This window comes from Alligator sinensis, unplaced genomic scaffold (genome assembly GCF_000455745.1).
Source record: "Alligator sinensis unplaced genomic scaffold, ASM45574v1 scaffold282_2, whole genome shotgun sequence".
Lineage (NCBI taxonomy): Eukaryota > Metazoa > Chordata > Crocodylia > Alligatoridae > Alligator > Alligator sinensis.
In genome coordinates this window covers 2,091,969-2,105,635 of record NW_005841879.1, presented here as the reverse complement: position 1 = coordinate 2,105,635, position 13,667 = coordinate 2,091,969, and the positions used below count along the sequence as shown (strand labels likewise).

At 42.1% G+C, this 13,667-nt stretch overlaps 1 protein-coding gene across 2 annotated transcripts in view; it reads right to left on the bottom strand.

Moving 5' to 3' along the window:
- Positions 1–1,722: 1,722 nt before the first annotated feature.
- The window catches only part of PRKCA (protein kinase C alpha), a 302,661-nt gene continuing 290,716 nt past the window's right edge, over positions 1,723–13,667 (bottom strand). For both annotated transcript variants that reach the window (XM_025196266.1, XM_025196267.1), the window contains one exon: positions 1,723–4,733. In XM_025196266.1, the coding sequence (XP_025052051.1) occupies positions 4,572–4,733 (162 nt within the window). In that variant the 3' untranslated portion in view covers positions 1,723–4,571. The remainder of the gene's footprint in view (positions 4,734–13,667) is intronic.

Genomic DNA, 13,667 nt, shown 5'->3' with positions numbered 1-13,667 from the left:
GCTTGCAACTCCTTTTAAAATCAAGGGGAGCAGAATGCACTTGGGATTTTATCCGATTGGCTAATTAGAACTTCTGAATGCAACATTGTTACCGTTCTTCTTCTATAAGCTTTCTGATGTAGCCTTCAAGTGAGGGGAGAGTAGTTCAAACTTAATTGTCCTCATTTTTAATGTCAATGAATACTTGATAGCCAGGTCTTGGAAACAGCTAACATGGAAATAAATAGCTGTAATGAAATAGCATGAGGACCACTCTTGCTGCACACTTCCGTTTTTTTTCTATTTATAAATTTCCACATAATGGGCAAACCATTGGATGCACCTTGTAAACCTGTGTCTAAAGGGGTGCTCCAAGCAATGTGATGTGATGGATGTGACAATGGCTAAGGCTCGCATCCATTTAGTCCCTTTTTCACTGCTTTGCCTAATATTGGGCATATCTACACGTTGCTGTACAGCGACATTGCTATGGTGGTGTGCTTTCATACTTCCTTTTGGAAGTATTAAAGCATGGTGCAGTACGGGCGGTTACTGAACCGTGTACATGACACATGGTAAGATTTCATTGCTATGTTGCCATAGCGACATGCTATAACAGGGGCGTGAGCCTCTGCGGCGACCTAGCTGACGATCACATGTGACCCATGTGACTGCAACATTGCCATAGTGCGCCACACAGCGATGCAGCGCAGCGCTACCTCGCCCTAGGGCAACGTGTCGATGCGCCCATAGTCTTGTTCTTGCAGGACAAGTGACCTCACGGTATCTTGTTAGCATTACAGTTGCCTATAGAAGAACACGCGAGATGTCACAAACACTGAAACTTTGAGGTAACAAGGTCAGAGAGGACTTCCTGCTCCTAATTTTAAAAGTTGCAGAGTAAATGCAAGTGCTTAAGAAAAAGTATAGAAAATGAGCTAAGCCCTGAATAGGAGTTTTGTTTGGATGTTGGACCCGTTCTTTGTCCTGCTCTGCCATGGACTGCCCTGTTTAGTGAACACGAGTGTGCAACCAAAAGGACAGACCTCCACTTTGGAAGTATTAAAGCATGGTGCAGTACGGGCGGTTACTGAACCGTGTACATGACACATGGTAAGATTTCATTGCTATGTTGCCATAGCGACATGCTATACCAGGGGCGTGAGCCTCTGCGGCAACCTAGCTGACGATCACATGTGTAGACCCATGTGACTGCAACATTGCCATAGTGCGCCATACAGCGATGCAGCGCGGCGCTACCTCGCCCTAGGGCAACGTGTCGATGCGCCCATAGTCTTGTTCTTGCAGGACAAGTGACCTCACGGTATCTTGTTAGCATTACAGTTGCCTACAGAAGAACACGCGAGATGTCACAAACACTGAAACTTTGAGGTAACAAGGTCAGAGAGGACTTCCTGCTCCTAATTTTAAAAGTTGCAGAGTAAATGCAAGTGCTTAAGAAAAAGTATAGAAAATGAGCTAAGTGCTGAATAGGAGTTTTGTTTGGATGTTGGACACGTTCTTTGTCCTGCTCTGCCATGGACTGCCCTGTTTAGTAAACACGAGTGTGCAACCAAAAGGACAGACCTCCACTTCAACACTGACATCTGGTACTGGGGCAGAAAGACCTTCTCTAGCATACCTAACCCACTTGATCTCCTGGCCGTTTTTAGCATGGCGCCGTTCTACTTGGCCTCCCTGGTTCTCTTTTCTTACCTCTAGCTCTCTTGTGCTTTGATATTCCTCTCTGTCTCTTCCTTTTCACAGTTTCTTCATTACCTATTATCCAGATATCACCCACACAGATAGCACTGGCTCCTGTCATTTTAACAAGTGACATTAAGAGTCCATAGCTATTTGAAATATAATTAGTCCAAGTAATTATATGCCAGGCCTACTATCATCTATGGCATGATATCCTGCTATCCCTATCCTGTGTGTCAGGTTAAATGCTGGTAAGTAACTAGAAAAATTATAGAGGACTGCAAAATACTGTAAATGTTAACACGCTTTACATTGAATACCCACTTTTTAAAAGATGCATGAATGACAAACAAAAGAACTCCTTCTCTGGGGTAGTTTTTAATATTTTGACACGGAACAATTTTTCAGTCTCTAATGTGGCTTCAGCTTCGTTTTAGTATTTTCTGTGGTTGGGCAATAGCCCAGGTTCTGGTGCTGACCATAACGTTCCTCCCTTGCTTCTCTACGCTTTTAAAAGGTTCAGTTCTCCAGTAACCGTTGATTTAAGGTCCAGTTGTGAATGCATTCACTCAGGTGTGCAGTGAGCCATCTCAGTGATCATACTGGGACTAGGTGTGGGTCAAATGAATTTGTATGGAGAATGTCCACACTAGGCATCACTTACATGCTAAAATACAGCTTTTGAGAGCGGAAGAGGTGCATTAGTTTTAAGCCTACTTGATTTCACCCGCTGCTAGCTGGACTGCACTTGCCAGTGAGTGCCCGACCACTTGCTAAGCAATGACTGTTTCTATGAGGAAGAATTTGCAAGATTGGACCCTTTATGTATAGTGTGTGTTTTTTTTCCCCACCCTGTTTGTCTGGGTTCTTTTGGCACGGTTTAAATGCTTTGTTGTAATAAAACGGATAAGTGAGTTGCTCCCCCCATTATAGGTTTGGATACAATTGTAAGTCTTATGGCAAATGTTCTACTTTGCATGAGAGTATGTTTGCATGCTGGAACAATGGTCATCACTCTGCATGCAGGTATTGAGACAACATGCTTCTGGCATTGACATGCACGTCCAGAGGCAAACAGTGCCCAAGGTTGTTAACATTACCAAGGCAAACGGATTTAAAAGAAAAGGAAAACACAACAACAATATCATTTTACATGCTGTAACAAAACTAAAATATGCACAAAAGTATTTACTGATCTTTGAATCAATATGTTCTAGTAAGTGCTAAGAGGAAATATCAATTATTTTTACCAGGTGATGGAGAGGAGAGGAGAGGACTGTATTTATTATGGTGTCTATCATTGCAAATAAAGTGTTTTGCTCTTTTTTTGCAAGTAAAAAGCAGACATGAAATGACAGCCAAATCGACTCCTGTATAAAACCTGCAGGTAGCCATTATTGTTTACAAGTAGATCTACATTAAAAAAAACCTAAAAAAACATAATCTATGCCATTGAAACTATCCAAAAATAAAAAACCCCAAAATGAGCAATAAAACATTAAACTAGATCTAAATCATGTCATTCAGACCACGAACCTTCACAAATATAGCACAATTTTGTTTTTATAAAATTTTTATAATACTCTTTATATTTGATGCAATTATGTCAATATAGATTTGGTTATTATTAACCCTTATTATTAAGGTTTGTCACTAAACATGCAAATTTCATTGCATGAAGCATCTGCAAAACGTTAAATTCCCTTCAACTGATAAAACAACTTGGCTGTTTTTTTTTCCTTATTGGCTCCATTATTCCACAGCGCCAGCAGTTTAAAGAAATGTTAAAAGGGATGATTTTTTAGAAAGTCTCATTTTTATTTTCCTAAGGATCCTGGGAAAAGCAAGAAGTGACCGAGCTACGTACTTTCAGTAAGTCACTGCATAGAGTGCTTTCACTTACCACCCTACCCTGCATCCTATTAAATATATCCAAGTAGGGCATATGCAGTTACAGTTCTGTTGCACACTTAGCTAAATGACAGGTTTTTGGGGTTTTTTTTAAACAGCAAAAAGATTTTTAATGGGACTGGCTAACAACAAAATCATGAATGCTGTAAATTAAATTAGTACAACTAAGAATGGCACCCTGGATCACAGAATAATCTCATGGAGATTGAAGTAATAGAAGTATTATTATTATTATTATTATTATTAAATATGCAGTTTCACTCTTGAACTAACATCTGTCATTTGCAATGTTTGAAAAACATCTGGTCACTATTCTGTTCTTACATTCGTCTCTGCTTCACATGATCAATTGACAAAGCCCAAGAGTCTGACTTTATTTCGTGTTTTTAAAACAACTGGTTTTTTTTTTTGGTTTGAAGTTTTCCACGATGCCCTCCTGGTTACCCTTCCTTTTCAGTCTCTTGTGCTATCATTCTATCGGGAATCATCGGGAAGCCCTCGAGGAGGAGCGGTCCCTCGGGGCTAGGTGCTCGCTTCTCATGCCATCTGCATTAAGATCGGAAGGCTTTCCATTTTACGGTGTTTGGGGATTTTTAGTCCACTCTGTGCTTTTTAAAAAAAAAAAAAAAAATCCCCCCCAGTGTGGTTTAGTTAAAAATTCCAGTGCTAGTGGGCAAGGGGCAGACGACAACGGAAGTTTATGAAAGTATTATAACGTACCAAAAAAGTTTAACTTTAGAAGAGTAACCTACAGCCAGTAGTGACTTCACGCTGAATGAATGGGCACTGTATATTACATGATCTCTAAGACAATATCTCTGTTGCAAAGTCAAATCCTTAATAACTGGCCTTTTTCTTCCTCCTATGCTTCTAACCCTACAATTTTGAGGCCCAACTGGAATCAACAAGGCAAAGGCCTAAAAATTCTAGGATTAAGGACCATTTCCCACTGTGAGGCTTGTTCGTATCGGTAAGGTTCATACACTTTGTAAGAAGGGGTGTATGAACTGTGGGTTGATGTATGAGAACCCTTCAAAATCTGTTTGGTCGATGTTGGCAATGACCAGCTGATCGGGCGGCGTTAATACTGGTTGTCCTCTGGTAAAGAACTTGTCAAAGTTTTCAGCACCTTTGCCACACTGTAAGAGGGAGAAGAAAAAATTAGAGAAAGACCACGGCACTTCACAGCTCCATCTCTTGGCAAATTATTAAGGATGGGGGTTGTTTCCCCATATTTGACAAATAGCCAAGATATAATTTTTCTCCCTGTTTAAAACCCAGTGCAAAGAGAAGAGAAAATGAAAGTTATAACACATGGATGGTAACGGAGCGTGGAAAGTAAGAAAGAAAATAGCACTCCTTTTTCTAGTCCGTTTGCACAGGTAGCAGAAACGGAAGAGGCGTAAATACTGAGACTCACTGGCATAGAAAAGAACACATAAAACAACATTTTCAGTGAAACTACACCAGAAACAGGACACTTTACCTCTCGAGTCATTTGGTAGATTTTCAATATTTCCTTCTGTCTCGAGTCATTTGGTAGATTTTCAATATTTCTTTTTCTAACCACTTTTTAAAGTACACTCTCAACCTGTAGATGGAGTCTGGTTCTCTGTTGCTCATGTAACACCTGGGATACTTTTAACTTTAAGAGAATTGTATTTTCTCAAATGTTAGTGTAAGAGAAGAGTTGGATCCATTTGCCACAGGGCATAGTGTGCATACTGGAAGCAGAGTTGAAATTTGTTTGGTTAAGGTATTATAACTAACCTATCTATACCTTCATCTCGCAAACATGCACGTGTGCTTAACTTCTCCATTCTCTTAAGTCAGGCTTCTTATGTGCTTTTAACTGAACACTAGCAAAATGAGTGCAGGTCACTGTACAGTGTTAATACAGGCAATCCCCACCTAGTGCTTTTAATTGGTTCCTGAAAAACTGAGCGTTAAGCAAAACCAAAGCTTTTTGATGACCCAAGGTGGTGACTGCAATTGTTTTAAATGACGACCACAAGCGTTATAATGAAACTCGCTGAGCGCTATGTGAAATCGGGTATCAATTAAAAATGAGCATTATAGCAAAACAGCATTAAGCAGGGGTTGCCTGTAACATATTCTGTGTCGCATACATTGCTGGTGTCAAGTTTACCTCCACATGTTCATAATCTGTGGCATAGTAGGATTGCACCCTACTATTTATATTTAAGAAGTAAGGGTGAAATTCTGTTCCCCTTACTGTGTGTAAGTGGCAGCTTTCTAGCTAGCTACCTACCTGTTTTTTGCCCCTACTGTTATGCTGTGGCTGTGTAAGCATGCATGCATACACTGTATGCAACTGGCTGGATATGTGCATGTGTACTGAAGTGTAAGTCATGGAAAAATGTGGGAAGAGAGTGAACCCCACCACATTTTATTCTCCCTTAGCTGAGTAGTTAGCCCAGAGACCCACGTTTTAGGCCCCCTGCCTTGCCCAGAAGACGTCTGAGCCTGCATCTCTTGGATTTCCCAACACAGTATTAAATCTCCTCAGTACCAGCTTGGCATCATCCAGACACTTCTCCAGTGCTGCTTTTGAAGCCAGTGCCCCTTACACTTACTAGTCTGTGGATAAGAGAGACAACAAGCACTACTGGGAGAGACAAAAACCTAGGACCTGCTCCTTTCTGGGGCAGCAGCTGCCTCACTGAGCCACATGTCCTTTTTAGTCTGCTTTCTGGCCTCATCTCTCTCCCTCTTGGCTACCAGGAGGCCACCTTCAAAAGGCATGCTGAAGAAAGACCCAAGCAATGGCCAGTTTGTGGCACGGGAATTCAGAGTATTCAGCTGGTCAGGCAGAGATGCAGGTTCAAACTCCCTCAAGGTAAGGGGGGTGTGCAACCCTGGGTGCATGCTTGAATGGCTTGGCTAGCGGGGCTAAAATACAGGAGAGCTGTCCTCCAATTCCAGAATTTAACAGCCACTTGTCACAGGTTTATAGCCTGCTACATTTTTATGACTTTGATGCAAGTATATGTCCAGAACAGGTTTGTATACATTGCTGCATACTTGCCCAATGAGGGCATGCACTGTGCTTCATCTGTGCACAAAGCTTTATACATTCACGCTGCATGGGAAGTATAATCAGTACTGGCTACCCATTCACTGGAAGATCTCTTCTGAAGTGACATTAGAAGATTGCACTATTACTGCTAAAAATAATTCAATGAACATGCATGGAGGAAACCTAATGCTCCCCCTACCTTAGATGAAAAAGCAATGTCTACATTCTGGGGGAACTATCATGTGAATAAGATTGCATGCATTAAGTATTATTGGATATTTGAGTCTTCTTTGTACTACAGAGGTGGTAGTTGCAACTGCAGGAGTGTGGATTAAAAGTTCAGGCACTGGGATCTCCCAATAGACAAACCACTAGAGCAGTGGTGTCAACCTTTTAAGACTTGGAAAATGCCAGTCTCTAGCATTTACTAATTTTTTGACTACAAATACTAGAGTAATTCTTCTGCCGCAATGAACTCAGAAAGATCACAACAAGTCAGAATGTTTTTAACACCCAACGTGTGTGGTACCCCCTGGAACGACACACTGGTTTAAAATCACTGTACTAGAGTATTACAGAATTTGCACTTGTGGAAATGTGGTATTCGCCCACCAACAGCCCTCCTGGAGGCACACACAGGAACAGTGTCCCATCTTTGCTTCTTACGTGCAGTCTACTCCTTATTTAAGCACTGAAGTCCTTGTGGCCATTGCATATACAGAGGTGATTTCAATCACTCCCATACAGTACTGTGGAAGCTATGATCACCTGTCTCTCTCCAGGTTTTGACTGGAGAGCCAAAGAACTGAATTACCAGTGTGTGCTCCAGATTGACTCCCCAGTCAGAGGGGAAGTCAAGGTGGTGGATGCATCCTAATAACAAACAGAGTACATTGCTGTTATGGGCTCAAGACGCAACAATTCCTTGTCTGGAGTCTAACAGGAAGGACCTTCTGTTCCTGGCGGCCAGGCGTGCAGTTATGATCTTGTGCGTGCATCAGACTGAAACCGAGTCAATTGGAAAATGAAAGTGAAGCACTCAGGATTTCACAAAAAGGAAAGCTTTGAGTAATGCAGAAAACACTCAGAGAGCAAAGTTGCATTAAAGGCAAGGAGAAAGGAAGGGGGAATGGAAAGAGCATATTAACGTGGTTGGGAGAAAAAGAGTGCTGATTTGAGGAGAACTGGATTTTGAATATCCTGAATGGTACACTGGGTTATTTCAATGCTCTTTGGTTTTACTAGTGTATGGCAGTATTAAGAAAAGGATTACCTGTGCTTTTCCTCTCTGCTGATTTCTGTAAAGTGTGTTTTGTTTCTTGTTTTTGTAGTGTTCTTGGGAGTTTTATGTAACTTTTGCTCACTAACTATAACAATCAAGTTTGCATTCATCCTTAGATAAGAATAACATGCTAGGCCACTAGAAGTCCCCTTTACCTTGGAAATAAGAGAATATTGTTCATGAAGACCCAATCTTTAAATATACAGATGGTCTATTCAAGCAATAGATGGTAACATAACCCTGTGCACTATCCATAGCATATCATCCATCCATCCATATTACACTGATGCAAACTGGAGGACAGAAGGAACTGGAGGAATGCAAGTGGCCAAACGACAGTTTATAGGTTACTTTGGCAACAGCTCACTATAATCTTCCCAGTTACCTTCTAGCACATACGTAGCACCTAGCACATAATAGGAACTTCATCACAAAAGTTGAAATTGAGCTGCAACGAATTCTTCACTGTACTGGGTATCCAGTAAGCTGTACACTCTAGCGTTCACAGGATAGTTGTTCAGTTTATTATCAGCACAAGCAGAAAAGCACTCCAGCTGATTAAAGAGAGGTGTTAGTTTGCTTATTTCACCCAAGTTTCCAAAGATGTGCTCACCGAACACCTCGATGCCCGCTGAAGCCAATGCATTTTGGTACAGCAGTGCTGAAGAATAAGAATGAATAGAATTGTAGTGAAGGGGTAAAATTGTCTGAAGACCTGTCGCATGAAAACAACAACGCCCCACCATTAGCATTCGAGGGATTTGCAAGCATGGCAGTCAATTCAAAGTCCAATCTTCCAGGAAAGACTTTTTTTCTTTCTTTTTCTGTTTTTAAAGAGCTCTGAGAAAGTCTTTCAGGTTTCTGAAAAATTGTGCCTGATAAGGTTTGACTGGGCTTTTCCAAAAGGTAATAGAAACGTATTAGCTGAAGTTAGGAAGTCGAGCCATTACAACAAATTTTCGCCAGTGGAAGTCTAACTGCTTGGCTCCTGAATCTTATTACCACGTAGTTCTGATAACGGGCAGAAATCTCAACTCCTCCATCTGCCCTGTACCTGCTTCATTACCACTGGACAGGCTGAATAAAGATATTCTGAACACACGTCGGATGGTGACAAAGCCCCCAAGCTACTCGTGTTTTTGTCAAATACCAGTAACATTGCAAAAGAACGTAATTAAGGGCCTACACTTGGTTTGTGCTTTGCTGCTTAGTGGTTTTAAGGCAATGTCGTATACAGGGATGGAATGGGGGATATTTATGTTCCTCGACAAATTGCTAATAGTTGACCCGGAGCTAACTGTATTTAATGAAAGGCAGCATCTTCTTCTGCCTGAGCATTACCTGCCCGTTGCACATTTTGTATGTATGGCTTTGGCATCTTAGCAAATGTGTCTCTAAAGGAGCTTTTCCAACCTGCATTCTGGAATACTAAAGCTTCTACATATTAGCCATGAACAGCAACTTCATTAAGTCCTGCATACACAGCTTGCTTATGGCCACTCAGGTTCACTGGTGAGAGCAACATACAGAGTGCTTGGAAGGGATGGGCCACAAACTTTTTTTAATTCTGTCATCAATTCCTTTTCAGAAAGGATTTAATTTTTACATGGTGTTAAATGCTGCTGGCAGCAAGTTGCCTGTCTAGGGTTCTCTTGGTTGCTCACGATTGTGGAGGTAAAGAGAAATTAAAAAATAAAAAGTTCCTTGTCTAGACATGCCTTTCTTGCATGACTTAAGTCTTATCAGCAATTCTGAATTTTTCATCCAGACGTTCCATGACAAGCCTGATTGCATTTATTACTGCTTAGAGTGTTCAGACAGCAACATTATTTGCATCATTAGCTTGTCATTAGATATCAGCTTTATTTCCTCTCGTTTTCTGTTTCATGGCACATGTTGTCTAAAACTTACCAAGAGACCCTCCTAGTAGTTGGAAACTTACTTCCTGAAAAAAAAGGGTTTGGTTCCAGGCTCCTGGGTTCAGGTCCTTTTCTGAATAGCTCTTAACTGCCACTGATAACTATGTAAAGTTCTGCATCTTCATTTGGGGTCCTAGAACTGTCTCTAATTTATCCCCATGCCCTTGGCTTGGATTTCAAGACTCGCATGGTGTTGCTTGAATAGTCCTGGATCTGTGGAGTTTGAACTCCCGTGTCATTCAAGTTATGCACGAGGCAGTGAGTGCAAGCTAGCCCATGCTGTACGTACTCCGTGGATAGATGAGGAATTCGGTCTCTGAGGCTATCTGGCATCTTCCACAAGCATACATTGACTTAGAATAGACTAGTAAGTAAATATAAATGAGCAATGGCATTTCTTCCCCTGTGCTGTTCTGACTTTCTCAGGAGAAGTTGGATTGGTTTGTCTGTGTCTGTCTACAAAGCTCTTCCAGAAGAACTCAGCTGAATCCAGCCCCAAAGCTCCTCTATCGCAGCTGAGCTCTCCCTACGCTGACACTACACCCCTCTGCTGCATGGATAAAGGCTGGCAGAGAGACAGTGTAGACATCCCCATGCCTTCTGCTGCCTTCTCTGGTCCCTTCAGCAGCTGGTACGCTCCCCGGGTGGCATTTGTGCTCTGGTAGCACAGCTGCTGCTGTGGAGCCACCTGGAGCTGCCAGGAGCAAGGCCATTCATTAACCTGACTGGTCTTCCCAGTAGGCTGTAACTAAGCAATACATTTCCTGGTGAGACTAAAAGCCATTCAGGGGGACTGAATCTCCAGAAAGGGAAGTGGAGACTAGAACTAGAAGACGAGGCTAGGCGGGAGGAAGAGAAGATGAATCCTGCAATGATGTTGGCTAACACCCAAAGGACTCGTACAAGGGGTAAGGAGGCTGAGCCAGGAATGTGGGCGAACACTTTTATTTTCTAGACCACTTTGTAGCTCTTGCCTGGGTCCAATAAAACACAACTGATTTGGTGAATCCTGTGCCAACTCTTTGTTACTTGAAGTGCCACAAACACTGCAAAAAGTGAGACGGTTACCCCGCGGTCCGCAGTTCTAGTGGGATATGCAAAAGTTACTGGGGGCAGTGCTTGGGAGAGATGGATTACTCGGGTCTCAGGCATTTGGACTGCAGAGTCCCCCGTCTCAAAGGGGCACTAGACAGAGACCTGCTATCTAGACAGGATGCTCAGCTTCTGCCCACCCCCGCAAGCCTTCAAGGATGTAGGATCTCTTCAGAGCCTACCCTGAAGATCTCAGCCAGAGGTGCAGCAGTCAGAAGGCTTTACCTAAAGGCCTACCTCTCTCCCTTTAGTTGAATCCTCGGGACCACTCCAAATTTCCGATCTAAAAGCTGAAACGCTAAGAAATGTCTCTTACTCTCTAAAATACTTATAAATGAAGATGTGTAAATCACTGTGGCCACAACAGGAATCATTTTTAAGTCCTGCCCCCAATGGCAACTGGTCTCTCGCCTCTGTTCATGCACCCGTCACCACTGGTCAGTACCAAAGTAATAAAATGCAGTGCTAGCCGCAGTTACTTTAGCAACTCAGAGCCAATCTGCACCAGGAATTATCTCAAATCTTGCAAGAAAAGCTATCCTATAGGAGTTTTCTAGCTTAATTTTGGGGATCAAAGAAGTTTGGAGGAATTCAGACATTCACTGGTCAAGTAGCCAGGAAGTATTATAAGTAGGAGCTGTAATACAGCTTTCTGCCATTAAAAGTTACTGGAATCAATTGTATTTGAAGTTTTCTATTTACTCTTTAATACAATTTCAGCTGGCGAATATGGGGCCAGACCCTCCAAGGTTACTCTCTTGAACCCTGGAGCGATTGCTGAGCACTGGGGATCAGAGAGGATAACAGGGATTTGATTTATCTGCTCTAATTGTGACACACGACAGCATGGTGAGAAGCGTCTGTGAAGGAATTGTGAGAGTGCAACTCCCAGCCGGCTGCCGGGCTGGAGCACAGCAGACGGAGGCTCCCAGCACCATGTGCATTTCTCCGCTTACTTCCTCACCACTTCACGTACGCATTTCACTTTATATCCGCACCTGACTTCTCACTGCCGCAGTAGGGACTCTGCTTAGTGTGCAGGTTTTGCACTTTTGTGCAGTTCTGCTTTCATAGATGTGTTAGATGATGTCTTTCATTGATGGCAGGCTTAATGTTGTTGCCCCTGGACTGTGAGCCAATTTTATGAGGTTGCTTTGGTGGTTTTCAGTTTTTTGGGAGGAATGACGGGGGCTCTGCCCTTCCTCAGCAGCGCGAGGAATAGCTTGCCATCGCCACCAAATATTTGTCATGCTAGAGCATCACTTGGCTAAGATAGATTAAAAAACAGATGGTAGGCACTATTCGGAGTCAGTACAGATACTCTTGTTGCATGCACGAGTCTCAGTAACCTCTATAAACCGTGAACTTCCACACTCGGTGGAGTACATATTGTACTACTGAAAAGTCAGATGCACGGTACAGCACTGGAAAGGTTGGAGCTGCACAGGATTTTCTTCTAGCCACAAAGTGATACCTTGATTGTCAAATCTGATATTTGGGTAGGAATAAAAACAACATGATTTTGGTCCTCTGCAGACACATTTTCATTTGAACTAATTCATTGTGATTTTTTTTTTCTCCCCCATTGAAACCTGTACACTTCACAATTAAAAACAAACTTCCCAAAGTTTGGAGCTAGACTGTTCAGTTGTTCTTTCCAAAGGATGGAGCTAAAATGTTCTCAATGGTGGCAGATGACAGGACAAGGAGCAATGGGCTCAAACTATAGTAAGGGAAGTTTAGGTTGGATATTAGGAGAAACTCTCTCACGAGGAGGGTAGTAAAGCACTGGAACAGGCTACCCAGAGAGGTGGTTGCAGCTCCATCCTTGGAGGTTTTTAAGACCCAGCTAGATAAAGCTTTGGCTGGGATGATGTAGCTGGGGTTGGTCCTGCTTGGAGCAGGGCATTGGACCAGATGCGACCTCCTGAGCTCCCTTCAACCCTCATTTTCTATGGTTCTTTGATTCTAAAACATTTCTGCAATTGCTTTTCTGTAACAGGCATAGAGTATACACCAATAAATACTAGTGTAGCGTCGGAAATAAAACTTGATGATGCCTGAATAACTCAAGTTTTACTATTCATAACTTGGCTGTTCCAGATTCATATTGATGTAAAATTTATACCACACTGTTATTTGCCATCTACTTGAATAGATGGATGATCACACAAACAGAATGCTAGCATTTCATTTTTATTTAGCAGCATAATAAAATGGCTATTGAGCAGAGACACTATGCTAGGATGTAACACTTTATCCCTGGCAGCCTCAGCAGCCTCCTCCTTTGGATCTAATCAATTTTCTTCTTATCATCAAGAACAAGCATTTATATGCCAATAAGGCATGTTACAAGCTAAATAAAATTTTGAGCATGTTAATGAACATTCATTCTTATTCCTATATGTACCTGCACTGTCCAAGGGTATCACTGATTAATGTGGATTTCTACAACTGTTCCTAGTCAGTGCTTTGAAAACATATACATTAAATAATAAGTGGCCTCGCACATAAACCAGACAGCTGATAAACACTCTTCCCCTCTATACATGGCAAAAATAACAAGCAGAACCCCAATAAACTACTCATTTCCCTTTACCAATCTAGCCTCTTCCTGAAAACCTAGGAGAATACAGGCATGCTCCAAGCTTCTTCTAAGTCAAAAGGTTTGTGCTTTGTTCAATCAAGATGGGAAGAATTGAGAGTATTTAGGGAGGCTGAGGTTTCTGAATGGTTCGGA